The sequence below is a fragment of the Seriola lalandi genome, unplaced genomic scaffold (assembly GCF_002814215.2).
Source record: "Seriola lalandi dorsalis isolate HSWRI2012SDOR001 ecotype SW California unplaced genomic scaffold, Sedor1 jcf7180002055008, whole genome shotgun sequence".
NCBI classification, from domain to species: Eukaryota; Metazoa; Chordata; class Actinopteri; order Carangiformes; family Carangidae; genus Seriola; species Seriola lalandi.
The window spans coordinates 3,610,432-3,626,230 of NW_019525551.1; the positions used below are offsets into that span (position 1 = coordinate 3,610,432).

The window sequence follows — 15,799 nt, forward strand, 5'->3', positions numbered from 1 at the left end:
CTTGAAGTTGGAGCGGAGTAAGCAAATAAGGCAGAAAGAGCAGAACGCAGCTCGGAGGACGAAGATAACGTCGACAAGAGAGGCCACTCAACTTCAGTAGTTTAGAGATAATTTGGCTGTTTACAGTCCAACAAAAAACAGAGCAATGTGCACTGCACACTGTGCCGGAGACACGCTCCATCAAAGACAGGCAACACCACAAACCTGTTCCATCATTTGAAACAATATCAGCCGTTAGAACACACAGAAAGTAAGAAATTACAGGGCCAAACGAGTGTTAGCGCACCCTCGACGAGCGCCAGGCCTGTACCCTGTGCAAATCTTCTTTTTATTTTTTTATTTATTTTGCAGCTGATCATGTTACATGTGTGTTGTATCACACCGCAGAACTTAATTTTCTATTCACTTTGTTGAGTAAAAAGGACTGAAAAGGATTTTGATTTTCAAAGATCAAATTCTGAATGTTTGTACCTCAGAGTTTGTAATGTTCTGCTGTTTGGCAAGTGTTTGTCATGTTCTGACTAAACAGAACAGTTTAAAACTACAATTGACTGTCTGGTTTCTTCAACTTTCACTCAGGATGTGGATTAGGTGTTTATGAGAACCATTTGGAAAAGCTGATGTGGCTGCATGTTGTTTTCGAATCATTTCAATCACCTCAACTGCCCATCATACAGGCACAAGGCTCTGTTAGAGGCTACTTCCATAGGTCACCTGGAGAGGCGTTAATATGATGAACGTTGACACTGCTTCTTGGTTGAATTTGCACTCGGTTTCTTGGTCATAGGTTCAAATGTGCACATGAATGGTTGTTTGTCTTTATATGTCAGCCCTTTGATAGACTGGTGACCTGTCCAGCGTGAACCCGGCCCTCACGCAATGTCAGTCTCATGCCAAGTGTAAAAAGTACAACTCTGGAGAAAAGAAGGGAAGCAGTAGGACCAGTGTTTATGAATCAGTCTTCATATTTTACATTTAAAAGAAATATTGACATAATTGGATACAAGCTATTTAACCAGTTGATCTGGTTGTGTTGTTTGTTTTGTTAGAAGCATATTTTGCATCATTTTCTTTTTATAGACCAGTGTGGGGATGGGTGCCGTTAAGATTTTAATGGTACTGCTACTTTTATCGATGCTGCTTATCGATCCGGTACTTAAACAGCACTCTTATCAGTGCTTTTTGTTATTTTGTAAGAAAAAAAAATTTTAGGAACAGAATTAGCATTCTTGAGTAGCAAACTTCAACAGCACTGAATCAATCACTATTATAGACTGATTTTGTAATAATGGAAATGTAATACACAGTGATTTACTACAGGACTTTTCCTTTGACAGTATTTCTACTGTGCAGTAGTTTGACATCCCACTCATCAATAAACCCTGAGTTTCACTGGAAATTTCCACCCTTGCGTAAAAAAGACCACACATTTGAAAGTTTATTTCTCTCCATTTTCGGAGAGAGATCGAGAGGAAATCTATTTTCCTAATTTCTCCAGCACTGAGAGTAGAACCGATAACGTCAAAGCTTATCGATGCTACGGCCTTTGAAAATGTAGCCGCAGAGCCCGTTTAATACCGGGTTTCGGTACCCATCCCGACCATTGTGTACTGTGTATACATGTTTTTTTGTTTCTATCTAAATTAGCCCTAAAAAAAAAAGATTTTTTATATACACAAAATAAGATTATTTGCTGGTCTTTTGGGTTTCGGGTGTGTACATGTGAGTGGGAGAATGTGGCCTGCCTCTGGTTTGTTTACCCAGTTTGTATTTGCAAGAAAATATGCCAACAGTGGATGAAGTAATAAAATTGCATCAGGCAGAGCAAATGTGTTTCCAAACACATTTACATATTTGTGAGTTTGTGTGTGGCATGAGTGATACTGCAGTTGTATCACCCAGCTGTGCTTAGGAGGAAAGACCAAAGGTATTGTGTGTGTGGGCGAGGTAGTGGGTGGATGGCTTGAGGAAACACTCCACTAATTCGGTGAGTTTTGTGCACATTGTTTGTGCGCGTGTGTGACAGAGAGCAACATCAGCCAGAGAGGAAGAGCAGTTAAAGGGCAGGGAATAACAGTGAGAGTTTGTGAGACTACTTTCATCTGTGTGTGTAAGTGTAAGTGTGGGCAGCATGGAAAATATCCAGGAAAACCAGTTCCAACACCTGTTTATTCTGTTGGTAAACTACTTCTCAGACTATAGATTAGATACTAGATACTACCTGGGGGCAGCAGGATGGAGTAACATTTTGAATATGTTTGAGGAGATGGCTGCAGTGTCTTTGTATGTTGTTCCATTAAGATGTGGGATGACCATGGCCCAGCACTCCCATACTTCAGTTGGGTGTGTGGCTGCGTGCTGGTTAGCTAGTCAGTAGCGTGGTTAAAGAATGGTAAAGATGTAAGGACAGGTGTCCCGTGTGGCGCAATAAAATTAAAATGCCAGGCAAGTACACTTTGTACATTCACACAGTACTGAGATCAGATCAGTCTAATGAGCCAAACCAAAAGCACACACACTGAAGATGGTACAGGCATTTTTCATGTGTCACAATTAGAAAACCACAAGCATAAATAAATGATTCGATTTAGTTCCTTCAGTCTCAATATCTTAAACAGTGGTACGTGTGACTTGGACACTTGAATAGAACTGAGCCATTGTTGACGTTACTTACACCTGTGCTTTTTCTTATAAGGACAACTCAAAATATCAGCTTAAAAAAAAAAAAAAAAAAAAAAGTTCTTCTCCAACGTAGCCTCATCTGACGTTAAAATAAGCCAAATTGTGAGTGTCTGTATTAATGTCCCAGTACTGTGACAGATTAAAATACAAAGTCTGACACTGGAAATGTAGAGGATGAAATTTGCTGTTGGTTTCTCTCTTCTGTAATAAAGATATGATGCAGGAGTAAAAGCAACCAGAAAATAAACTATGTACATGCTCTACTCATATATTATAAAACTCATCAGATTTGAAATGTGGATCCTGTCAGAATCGTGTAAACAGATATGAACAACCAGGTGTCTCTAAGTTCCCTGGAGAAGTCATATCCCAAATACGATATGATCAAAACCAGGATATGTTTTATAAAGGGATACTGGAGCGCCTGTAAACTTACTCACTGACCTGATAGGAAGGCCTGTCGTTGTAACATGGTGTTGATATGAAAAGACCATTAAGTTTGTTGTTTTGTCTCTCTCAAACCTTGGTATGTCATGTTGGGGAGCACTTTCTGTCATGACCAATCACAGACATTTCCCACCATTAAGTTTTATTTGGCCGCAGTTTCAGCCTACCATGTGGGTTATGGTGAAATGCCATTTGGCCAGCATTCCCTGATAAGGAGGTTTATGGAGGCAGCCCACGTGGCTCTGGCCTGCATGTAAACCCACAGTTGACCACTGTTTAGAGCCAGCCTCAGGTTTCCTCTTGAGCAATTGGAGTAGGGCTGTGTATTGGTAAGGATCTGGTGATACAATATGTATCATGATACATGTAACATCCAACATCATAGCATCATGCCACATCAAAACTACTTTTTGTGCTGTCTGAGCAAAGGAATTATTATTACAATTCTTATTAATACTACATCATTAAAAAAATAAATAAAAGTGCTTACAGGATCCTGTGGTGTATTCACTATATTACTGAAGCCTTCATTCTCCCTCTCCAACACTGACAGGGCGCTCTTCTTTCAGTGTTTCCTACAGGTTGAGAATTTACTTGCATGTGACCAAAATGCAGGCAGAGACTCGTGCATTTTCTAACTCAGTGTCTGTGGCTGCAATTTACAGATGTCCCTAAAATGCATACTTTAAATGGTGACAATTTTAGCTAACTGACTCCATTATACTTCCTGTTTGCATCCTGGAAACATGGGAATTGTAGTTCCATAAATTACAGCATAATTATTTCCACAAATCAAAGTAAGACAGAGTCTCCATGAACTATGGTTATTTCACATGGGGTTGTGTGAGGTACTTATTTATAGTCAGTGTATTACCTGCTGTAGATTTGGATCGGTGTGCTCTCAGTTTGGAGAAAAAGACACAAATACTGACACAGAAGCTAAGTGATGAGCTGCTGTGGACGCGGTCAGCAGATGAGATGGGGACTGAAGTTTGCGACTCAGACTCAAGTCGCAATAAAGTCGCACAGCGACTTGAGACTTGACTTGAACTCTAGATTTGGGACTCTTGAACAGTCTTAATGTTTTATTTTTTGGCGCATTAACATGATGAAATGTCTGATGTGTGGGACGTCATTTCCTCATAGGGCTCATAGGCCTCACAGGTGGTGTGTGTGGTGATCAGACCAGTGGAGCAGACTAGAGTTTATTTAGAGGTATACTGTTAAATAGCTTTATTTTCTGCTCTTGCTTCCTCAGAAATTCTAAGTAATTAAAGTCTTGAAAGTATTTGATCAGCTCACAATGACAGAATTTTACTACAGAAAAATCCAGTGAAGGAGAAAAACTACTATAATGAAGAGAGGTCTGGTGTTGTATTTACTGCTGCACTGTCCAGTCTGAACTCTAATCTCTAAAGCTATTAATTTATACAGAGGGAAAAGATCCACAGCTTAATGTGCTGGTTGTTCTTTCTGATATGTTGTTCTCCTCTGTTTGCTACGTGATTCTCCTCTGTTTGTTACCTTATGGCAGCAGCAGGGAACAGAATGCTTAATACAGCCATAAGAGACTTGACTTGTACTTGTACTATGAGCATCTCTGGTCAGCAGAAAAAACATGTTTTAGCCACTTAAAAATGCCCACTAAGAATCATTTGATACCTTGCATTTCTTTGGTTTTGAGTTTGTATTGTTTTTTAATAAGCTTATATAATTGCTGAACAAGGAGCTGGTTAGTTCACACAACCTGCTTGGTTCTCAACTTTGTTCTCAGTTCTTTCCCTCTTTCTTCCAGGCGAACTGTGAGTGGGAGTGTCAGTGGAACTGGTAGCAGTTATACTGGTTCTAGCTCCAGATCCAGATCCTCGTCCAACTCCCTCTCACGCTCGCGCTCTGGATCCAGAAAATCCAGGTACTTGCCCATGTGAAGATTTTCATTGTCATCACAACTGCAGTTTGCCAAAAAACTTTTTGAAAGAGATGTCAGAGACAACACACTCCATTTATTTATGCAAAGAAATAATTAAATGGAAAAATAAGAAGTGTGATTTATCATTGTTTATTGCATACAGTTGTGAACATGCGTATTTAATATAATAGGCGTATGTCTTGAAAATTGAGTGTTTTTTTGATTGACATTACTATGGCACGTTAACAATAACTGGAGATATAGAGCATGTTGGCACATAATGTAACTTTAAATGAACACATACTTGCAGATGATGATGACAATCTGTAGGGTTGTCTGCAATTTCACTTACTGGCGGATGATCTGATGATTTATATCATGGACGATCTTACTTTGCGTATGGCCTACTTTTCAGATGAATTTTACAGATCGCGTCATTAAAGGTTTTCTATATTTAGATAATTAATTTTACAAGTTCAGTCACTGCTAACCAGCCCATTGTTAACTGTTAAACAGCTAGCCCGCTAACTGTAGCTGGAGAAAAAAAGGCTTTATTCTGCTCTGCATCCTTGGTGAGCTTGGCATAGAGCTACATGTAGCAGTTTTCCACCTGAGCAGACCAAGAACAACTATCACCAACTGCAGTCCAAGACAGTGGAGTTACAGTTCGTCTTTGGGACAAGAGACCTATCAGCAGGCAGGACAGCCTGAGCTGGGACCAACCAGGGCTAGCTGCATAGTCAGTGTGTTACCTGCAGTAGATTCAGATCAGCGCGCTGCCAGTTAGGAGAGGCGGCCAGGAGCCACTAGCAGAACGATGTGTCGCTGTGCACAGAGCCAGCAGGAAAAAAAAAACTCTGCACACAGTTTATAAGCTGTGGTGTTGGATTCATTGCCACTACCCTCAGATCTGTAAACACTGCATTTGAATAGATGCACTCAAATGACTTTTTTTGGAAGTAAAATGCATATTAAATGCAGTGTTACACTATGAAAGTGGCGTAACACCCAATGGCATGTGCGTGCTGTAAATTTTAGTGAAGTTCTACCTGTAGAATGTAGAAAAGCGATGTTTGAACTTTCTCAACAACCACTCATCCAAAAACTTTCACAGTCCACATTGCATTTCCTTGGTCCTTAGCAATATGCCGCCAAGTTTGAAGTCAGTCAGATGAGCAGTTGTCAAGGAAAACATTTATATATTTCCATTTATAGTTGGCTGCAGCCTAACGTGGTTTCATTTTCTGTTCTTCTCTTTCTCTTCTTCATGTGATGTCTGTTTGGAAACCATCCAGGAAATCCAGGTGATGATACTTATTATTCTGTGTGTGTGTGTGTGGGTGTGTGTTGTGTATACACAGCACTCAGTCAGAAGCACTGCTGTTATCTTCCCTATGTGACTGAGAATCAGCACCTCACAGTCGAGCTGTCATCTTCTGCCACAGATCGCTGAGTGTGAGCAGCGTGTCGTCGGTGTCATCAGCGTCGTCCAGCAGCAGCTCTGTGCGTAGCGCAGACTCGGATGACATGTACGCTGACCTGGCCAGCCCGGTGTCCTCAGCTAGCTCCCGCTCGCCGACACCAAATCACCCCCGCAAGGAGCGAGGAGCTGTGCGGGAAAGGCCTCCACATGGAAGAGACAAGAACAGGGGTTAGTATGGGACACAGTCCCTGTGCAGCAGGCACACAGGACACGTGACACAGACTGATACACAACAGCATCACATACAAACCATAAACTCTCATGTAGAAGCTGGAATTCAAATAATGGCCAAGTCTCAGTTAATCGGTTCCCATGTTTCCCTGTCCTCATTACAGAGAGACCATCAAAGAAAGATGAACCCTTCAGGGAGGATCGCAGGAAGATCGACCCATCTGGTGCCCCACCTAGAGGAGGCAACCCTGTGCCCAGATCGGGACCTGGTAGCAGGGGTGGCCACCCTGTACATCCCCCACCTGGTGCCATGGGCCCCCCTGGAAGCTACGGAGGTTCAGGATCCCACAAAGACATCAAACTCACCCTCCTCAACAAGGTTACTATTGCTCTTCATCTCATTTTTTAAGGATCTGTTCACCCAAATCACAAAAACTGTATTTTCTCACCTACCAGTAGAAGTAGAAGAATTGAGCAAACCACATATAACATGTTAATTAGTGAGTTTTAGATGTGCTGGTAAGTGGCTTTTGTTGCCTTTGTCAGAGCCAGACTGGCTGTTTCCCCTGTTTCTACTCTGTATGCTTGTTTTACTAAGTATTTGACTCACACTTCTGACTTCATGTTTAGAGTAAAATCATGAACGTGATCAATGTTCTCTTCGCTCTATTAAAAATAATGCTAATGTTCATATTTGCCAAAATGCCAAACTATTCTTTTAAATTCTATTCTCTTAAAGTTTCCCTCCACTCAGCCAATGTAATTCCATACTTGCATGAAACAATGTGCACAGCTCCTCCAAAAAGCAGTGTGTAAATCTACATCCTGATTACTTGAAGCAGAAATTCGAATTGTGTGGATGATTTTTTTATTTATTTATTTTTTATTTAATTCTATATATTGTGTTTATCTCCGGCAGCAGGGAGATAAAGGCAACAGGAAGAGATACCTGCCTTCAGACAAAGACAGGCCAGGTTCTCCCGCCAGCAAGAGGATGGCCATGTCTCCAGACAGAGGTGAGAAACTGTGCTGACTAACAGCACACACACTTTTTCTCACACACACACACACACACAGACACAGACACCAGAGCTAGACCAGTATATGGGAATGTTACTGCGTCTTGTCCATCTCTGACGTGATGGATTTAATGCAGTTTGCATAGTTACAGTATCCGTGGGACACCTTTAATCTGAATTAATTCTGATGTGACATTTTGGACATATTCCACAGACGTATAACTGGAAAAGGTTTATTGGTATTTATTGGTTTTATTGGTTGTTCACGCTGAAAACGTTGTTTGATTAATCAGTCAGTCAACAGAAAATCACTCTGCAAGGTGTAATCATTGCTGTGTCATTTTATTTTATCAGTTCAATATGTCAAACATCAGCTGGTTTCAGCTCCTTAATTGTGACAGCTTGTTTTTCTGTTTATTTCACTATAAATTAAATACCATATTAGTTTTATTGTCATTTATTTATTTAACTTTTTATTGACTGAACAAATCTGAATAAATCTTTTTTAGATTAATTGATAATGAAAGTAATTAGTTGCATCTCCAGCAAAAATATTCAGATAATGTTTCCTGAATTATTAACAAAGATGAGGTCCATGATGATGCATCTGTATGTGTCACAAGAAAAGAGAGCCTTCAGTTTCATCCTGTTATAAACATTTTTATCAGCTGCCTGAAACAGACAATAGGGATCATCTTAAACCCACTATCCTCCTGCTTTCTCCACCATGACAACCTGTGGTGAAGGTGAAGTGTTAATCCTGCTATGAAGAGGAAGTGTTGGTCATCAGCCCACATTAGAAAAAAGTCAATTGTGTTTCCATCCTTACACACATGTAACAGCTCTTATCAGGGTAAATGATTTTAGAATGACCTGTTAAAGCCAACGCTGTGACCATTTTATAACTGTTGGAAATGTTTGTACAGTCCGTTATCTGGTTCAGTTTTCCCCCACCTCAACGGTCAACATGTGTTTTTCAGTAGGGCTAATATGATAATAAAAAAAAAATCATATTGACATTATTTTCACAGATATTGAAATTGCAATAAGTCACAATTTTAGTAGGCATGGTAATTTTTGCATAAAATTTTCACTGAAAAAAAAGTCTCCACCAATCCAGCTTGTTCCGTTACGTATGGAGAATATGATTCGAAGGCTGGGGGCATCTCTTTAATGCTACATTTATTATTGATGTCATGACACAGTTTACCTTTTATTAAGTAATTATTGGATAGGTGTTGGATATTGCACTTGACTATATTGCTGTTTCAATTGTATTTTGTTTAATTGTTCAGCCCTAGTTTCCTGGCAACAAAGTTGATATAATATAATGTGGGTCCTCCCACAAGAGTAACTTCATTATTATTTAATTGTTACATTCCTGATCTCTGGTTATTCAACAACACAATGTGTGTAATTAAAGTTATGCTGATGACACATCTGTATCTTTAGCTATATTCATTAAGCAGCAAATGAACAGAGACATGCTATTCCAGCGTCCTTCATCATACCACCTGTTCAACAAGCTTTATACATGTAGAAAAGTTTTTTACACGAGCGCAGTGCGCTAACATTAAGCTAATAGTGAACTTTCTGTGTGGAGACTGCAGCTTCATTTACCACAAACTTTTGTAACAGCTACCAGTTACAGTTACCTGCAGCAGAGAGATGACCGATAGTGATCTTTGTCTATGTTCTTCATTCAGCTTCACTGAGAAAAACTGTATATGCACACCTCAATATTCGTTTATTTATTGTAAGTCACATCGTCATCACAAATGTTCCTCATATCATGCAGGCCTAGTTCCCAGCAGGAGCACCAGCACAGAAGCTGAGTGATGAGCTGCTGTGGATGGGCTCAGCAGAAAAACCTGTTTTAGCCAAATGCCCACAGAAAAAACTAATATCAGTTTAAGTGAACACTATATTTTGAATATTCCCAACACTTTATCTGCTGTCAAACAGCCCTATGGAACTACATTTTTCAACTGTTGAACTACCATATTCCTACGCACAAGCGCACCTACACTAAGCTCTGTCTGACTCAAACAGCTGATCTGCGTAATAATACGGTAGTTTAATCTACTGTAGCTAATACACTGACTGTGGATAAGTACCTCACACAACCTGACGTCAAATAACCCGAACTATCACTTCAATGTCTTTGATTTAAATCAGACAAAGTTGAAATGTAAAAATGTCCCTCTTACTGCTGAAATCATGCTGTATAGAAACACAGCTGTTCAGCACTGCTGAGCTTTTCAGCCTCTTTTAGCTCATTGTTTTGATTTCAGGTTCCACACATTCACTGTTTGGTTCAGTTGTACCACGTTATGAACCACTGTGTGTAGCTCGATTCACAAGCAGCCACAGAGGTCTCTATGGTTTCATTACTTCTTGTTCCGTTTCGGATTTGAAAGTACTGTGTTGTTAAATATCAATGTCCATTCTGTCATTTCATTTCTGTCACAAGCCCACATCCCTATTTAAGTGGAAGTTGAGACATTTTATGAAAACTTAAACAGCCTTTAAGAAAGAAGAACCACAGTAATGCTGGTTGAATGAACCAACACTTCAGTCCTAACAGCTTCATTAACTCTCACACTGGTGTTTTCAGGCCGTGATAAAAGGATACCTGGCCGACCCCCACTCTCCCCTCGAATGGATCGGCCCAGAGGCCAAGGGCCGCGACCCTTGCCCCCCCACGGAGACAGGTTGGTGCAAATGTCTGCTTGTTATTGGTGTGTGACCGTGATATTCATCGTTTAACACTGTATCACACAACAACAGAAGTCAACAGTCGTAAAAATGGGTATTCAGCTGGAAGTGTGGAAATTCTGAAGTCAACTTTCCTTTGTGACGTATGGCTCTTATCACCGGCAGCGATCATGTTGACTCAGGCCAGACACAGCAGGGATTTCAGATCATGAAGTTTTTTCTGACCACAAGTGCTTTGCCAAAATGAGGATGTCACAGAGGTGGAAGCATGTCGGTATTACACTATCTCTGCACGTGTCATTCTCTGGCTCTCGAGCAAAATTCCCAATATGAAACAGGTGCTCTGTGACAGGGCTCAGAAAGTGTTCAAATATCAAGTACAGAGGATAAACAAAATATGAACAATTGAAATGACTCATCCTTAGTTATTTGGGTGCTGTGATATTGGCAGCAATGGTCATCCCCCAGGTCAGGAGTTTCAGTTAATGTTCATCAAACATCAGAATGAGGAAAAGATGTGATCTCAGTGACTTTGACCGTGACATGGTTGTTGGTGTCAGACGGCTGATTTGAGTTTTTACAGATAACGACTTTTTACAACTGAGGTGAGCAGAAAAGAATTTTAGAAAGTAGAACATGTCCAACCTTGAGGTGGATGGACTACAACAGCAGAAGACCACGTCAGGTTCCACTTCCTGTCACCAAAAACCTGGTCTGATGGATGTAGATTTGTGCTGAGGCAGCAGATGGTCAGGTCAGAATCTGAATCCATGGACCAACCTGCCTTGTGTCAACAGTCCAGGCTGGTGTTGGTGTGATGGTGGGGGGAATATTTTCTCGATGCACATTGGGCCTTAAAGGGATAGTTCAGTTTATTTGACGTGGGGTTGCGTGAGGTGCTCATGAATAGTCCCAGTCAGGAAACCTGACCAGGAGCACCTGGCAGAGTGGCATTGAGATACGTTGCTGTGCACGGGGGCCACAAGAAAAAACATTTTTTAAAGACTTTTAAAAACATCCACCGGCAAAATCCAGTATCTTTTTAAATGTACACTTCATATAGAATATTTTCAGCGCTTTATCTTCACATGAAAGCAGCACTTTCTTTTGGCACTACATTTTTCCACCGCTGAACTACCGTATTCCTACACACAAGCACACCTACAGACTGTACTGACCATCTGTGAGCCAAATGCAACGTGACTTGAGTTGCAGCTTCCCCATTTTTTGTTGCTCTTTCACAATGAATTAGTGTAAGCACTTTTCTTTAGGGTTTTTTTGTGTAGCCTTCAGTGTTCGGAGTGAGCCTATATGGTATGCGCTCTACCACGTGAGCCACAGGGTCCCCCATTTTATTACGTTTTATTTTATATTTATTGTTTTATTTTCCCCAATTTTGGCTGGGGACCCCCAGGAACCCCGTCAAGGACCCCTGGGGGTCCTGGGGGACCCCACTTTGAGAACCACTGCCTTAAATGATGTAACTGAATACAGGTAATACAATAAGAAGACGAACACTCTCGTCCCCACAGCTGATGATTACAGCAGCTCATTCTTTTTGTTGCTGCTTTCATACTGGGGGGGATTTTCTCTTTTTCTTCTTCATGTCACACTATCAGCTTGTAGCAACTGACCAGAATACTCTTATTTGTTTTTCTCAGAAAACGTCCTCTGTCACCAGCCCCCAAGTCATCTGGGAAAGCCCCAACGGCGCCATCAGGCAAGCCAGCCACCCCCGGCTCTGCTTCAGCGGCCGGTTCAGGCTCCAGCTCAGGGTCAGGCTCCAACAAACCCAGCAACACACTGTCCCGCCGTGAGGAGTTGCTGAAACAGCTGAAGGCTGTGGAAGACGCCATCGCTCGGAAGCGAGCAAAGATCCCCGCCAAATAGAAGGAAGCCCGCTCCTCGCCTGTTTACCTGCCTCCTGAGCTGGGACAACAGTGAGGGTCATGGGACGGAGCGTTTTTCCCCCTGCTGTCAGTGGATGTGTAAAAATGTTGTATGGTTCATGCTGCCACAAAAACCATCTTCTGCTTGTTTGCCTTCAGAGAGGTTTGGCTCTGCTTCATTCTAGAGCGTCGTTCACTCCCATATGCCTGACTTTTGCTCCCCTTAAAAGTCCTTGAATGTCTGGCTGCAGTTTACCTCATCAGCAAGAAACAGGAGGGAACACGGGGGTATTTGGTGAGGGGGGGACGTCTCAGGAATGGAGTGTACTCTGTGTAGACTTCACGGAAACAGAAGCGTAGTGAGGTGCACTTTGATCTCTGTTCCTCCAGTGAAATGGAAGCATCTTCCTCATGTGGTGTGATGAAAAGCAGATTTATACACATTGATTCTACTACTTCTGTCTGTCTTACTCTGCCCCCCTTTTATTGTCTTGTTCTCTCACATCTTTGCTTTAGTTTCCTCTGTGTGGAGTGGATTGACTGTTGAGTCAGCTCTACAGGGTACTGACGGCCGACAGGGCTTCACAACATTTCTTTGTATAAATCCACAAGTTCTTGAGCATCAGTATCTGGCCCCTGTAAGCAATCATGAGCCCATGCTTTGTTCACAGTGGGCCACTCTTTAACCAATGACTCATCTGCATTCTGTGTTTTAGGGCAGTGTTCACTGTCTCACCTTGTACAATAATAGCCAGTCATCACATTCTTTTAACCGTATGATTATAGACAATAGTGATGTGAAATATTGCTTATTCTTTTTTTTCTTTTTTTTTTTTTAAAAATCTGCAGCATTTTGTTTTTCTTCTTAGCTCTTCTCAAGTGATAAACCAATGTTTTATTTGTGTCACATTTTTAGTTGGAGGAGTATGAGAGGTGGAACGGGGACATTTAGAGACAAGATATGTCTTGCTTTTGTGACAACAGCCTTCTAAATAAACTATTTTGATAAAGAGAAGGTCGGTCGCCTGTTTTTTTTTTTTTTTTTTTCAGGTCACAATTACACACAATTCAGACGCCACAGTGTTGAACATAAAGATATATTTAGAATCACCACCTCATGTTTGTTTCCTCCACCAACCAGCCGAGCTGCAGGAAATATGGTCACAGTCTCTCCTTCCTGAGTTACAGTGTTAAACAATGGCCAGAAGTGATTTTGCAGAACATTATGATGTCACAGTGAAGTTGACCTTTGGATATAAAGTGTCAAAGGTCACTATGACTGCACAAATATGTTTTGTGCAGTCATAGTGACCTTTGACCTTTGACCACCAAAATCTAATCAGTTCATGTGAGTCCAAGTGAATGTTTGTGCCACATCTGAAGAAGCGGACATACTGACAACCCCGGCACTGGAGGCATAACACCACTGTCACTCAGGGCTTGAATCTCTTGTGAACAGTTGATGGTATTTGTTGAATGCTTTTCTCAAAGCATTGCTTTAGCATGCTACAGTGTTGTGAAATGTCTGTACCGTTCGACTTCCATCTGTCCGTCTTCAGGCTGTTGCACTCCTGTCTCAGCAGCTTTGTACCTGATCAGGTCAGAACTATGAACCTGTGATTTTTAATCAGGCCCCGCCTCCAGGTCAAATTTCACTTAGTTTATGACATGACCTGCAAAACTAAAGACATTCCCCAAAAGTTAGCATGCTAACACACTGAACGCAGATTGTGAGCATGTTAAACTATTGTACTTGGCCAGCATGCTTGAGTACGGAAGCTGAGAAAGGCCATACTTACATATATTTTTTTGTCTCTTTATCTCAAGAAAACAAAGGTCGCTATCACAGATAATGAGATAAATATCCCGTTATCGAGAGCTAACAAAGCTTGTTTTCTCATTATAATTACTTGGTTAATCAGAGATCAGATGTACCAAGTCAGTATGCAGATGGCAACTTGTGGAGCTGTAAACTGAAAATGTCAGGACAACATATTGATCAACGCATCAGAGAATATTTCAGTGTCTTTGCATACAAGATCATTTTCAAATCAGTCCTCGTCAGCTAACGAGTTACTAAGCACTGCTGCCAAAGGAGGAGCGATACTGCGACTTCGTGTGTGAGGTTCAGTCCTGATGATATCTCGTTGTCTCGCTATAATGAGCTTTGTTATCTTTTGATAACGCGTTAAAAGAATATTTGCGAGTATGGCCTTTCTCAGCTTCCGTACTTAAGTGTTCTCACTGTTGCAGCTGACACCTGTAAAGCATCTGTTTCTCAAACAGTGGCTTTTCGTGCACTTATGTGTGTGAGCCTTAAACTTCTTTTCTTGTCCTGGTCAGATCCAGTTTCCTTCTCTCAGTACAGTCGTGGATTCATTTGAAGTGTTCGGTTTCTTGGCAGTCTGACATGTGGAACCTTCATTTAGACGTGTGTTTCTGGAGAAAGTTATTTTTGTTTGGGCCATTAAATCAAGAAGTAAACTTGTGCTGGGAGTACCAGCATCTTGTAACCTAAGGAAAGACAAGTTACCTAGTTTACTGAGCAGACCAGAGTTAGTATAAAGGTGTCTCTTGAGTATGAGATAAAGGGAGCAGGTGAGTGAGCGGTCAAGGCTCAGTCATCTGGAGTGGAGGAACAAATGAATATGTACATGAGGTATTCTCTGGAGGCATTGAGTTTTGCATTTAGGAATTCTCAGAGTTCCATCTAAACTGTGTGACCTTTATCAGAAACAGAAATTTGCTTAGTTTTTCACAACATGGACAGTAACATAACTGCGTGGTGGAAGAGGGAACCACAGCACTAACATGCAAAGTTTCAGCCAGTTCAAGTGAAGATTAAGAATGAACATGCCTACTCAGGTAATAAATACTCAGTAACATATGATGATATGGTGGTAATACGAGTTGAACACATTTACAGTAACCCAGAGATGCAAAACTAAACAAAACAAATTAAAAGTCACTGATGTTTGACAGCTAAAGGTGTCTCTTTATTAGATTTATGATATTAATTTCAACTGGATCTGCCCAAACAGTGGATTCACTCAGGGATGTAAATTCATGCAGTGCTTTTGTGTGGAGTTCAACTTTAACCAAACTGTCCTGACATTTGAGGTAATGGAGAACCGGAGTGTCCACAGTGCAGGAAGCTGTCATTTTATAAAAACCCTGCTCTGCTGGAGTAAAAGTACATTATATTTCATGAAAACTGATAATTGTAAATAATGTGTTTTAGTTTTCAGTATCAGTACAATAATGTAAAAATACTCAATTTCAGGTAAGAGTCATTCATTCAATATCACTTAAGTACAAATACTTAAGTATTATTGGCAAAAGTACTTAGCGTAATCCAGTGGTTCCTAGTCTAGGGGTCCGGCCCCCTCTAAAGAGCCAATCAGAGCGGTTGTGGAATGATTCTTTTTAGGGGTTATGCCACTTATTTTCATTCCTTTTCAGACTTTTCTCTGTTTTTGTG

The 15,799-nt window shown here is 41.0% G+C and overlaps 1 protein-coding gene across 6 annotated transcripts in view; it reads left to right on the forward strand.

Moving 5' to 3' along the window:
- zc3h18 (zinc finger CCCH-type containing 18) overlaps window positions 1-13,333 on the forward strand; it is a 49,798-nt gene extending 36,465 nt beyond the window's left edge. For 3 of the 6 annotated variants that reach the window (XM_023397384.2, XM_023397383.2, XM_023397387.2), the window contains 7 exons: window positions 4,925-5,041; window positions 6,334-6,342; window positions 6,484-6,689; window positions 6,857-7,071; window positions 7,612-7,708; window positions 10,329-10,425; window positions 12,091-13,333. In XM_023397384.2, the coding sequence (XP_023253152.1) occupies window positions 4,925-5,041; window positions 6,334-6,342; window positions 6,484-6,689; window positions 6,857-7,071; window positions 7,612-7,708; window positions 10,329-10,425; window positions 12,091-12,319 (970 nt within the window). In that variant the 3' untranslated portion in view covers window positions 12,320-13,333. The remainder of the gene's footprint in view (window positions 1-4,924; window positions 5,042-6,333; window positions 6,343-6,483; window positions 6,690-6,856; window positions 7,072-7,611; window positions 7,709-10,328; window positions 10,426-12,090) is intronic. The other 3 variants (XM_023397386.2, XM_087171502.1, XM_087171503.1) reach the window with 3 other exon arrangements.
- Window positions 13,334-15,799: the final 2,466 nt, after the last annotated feature.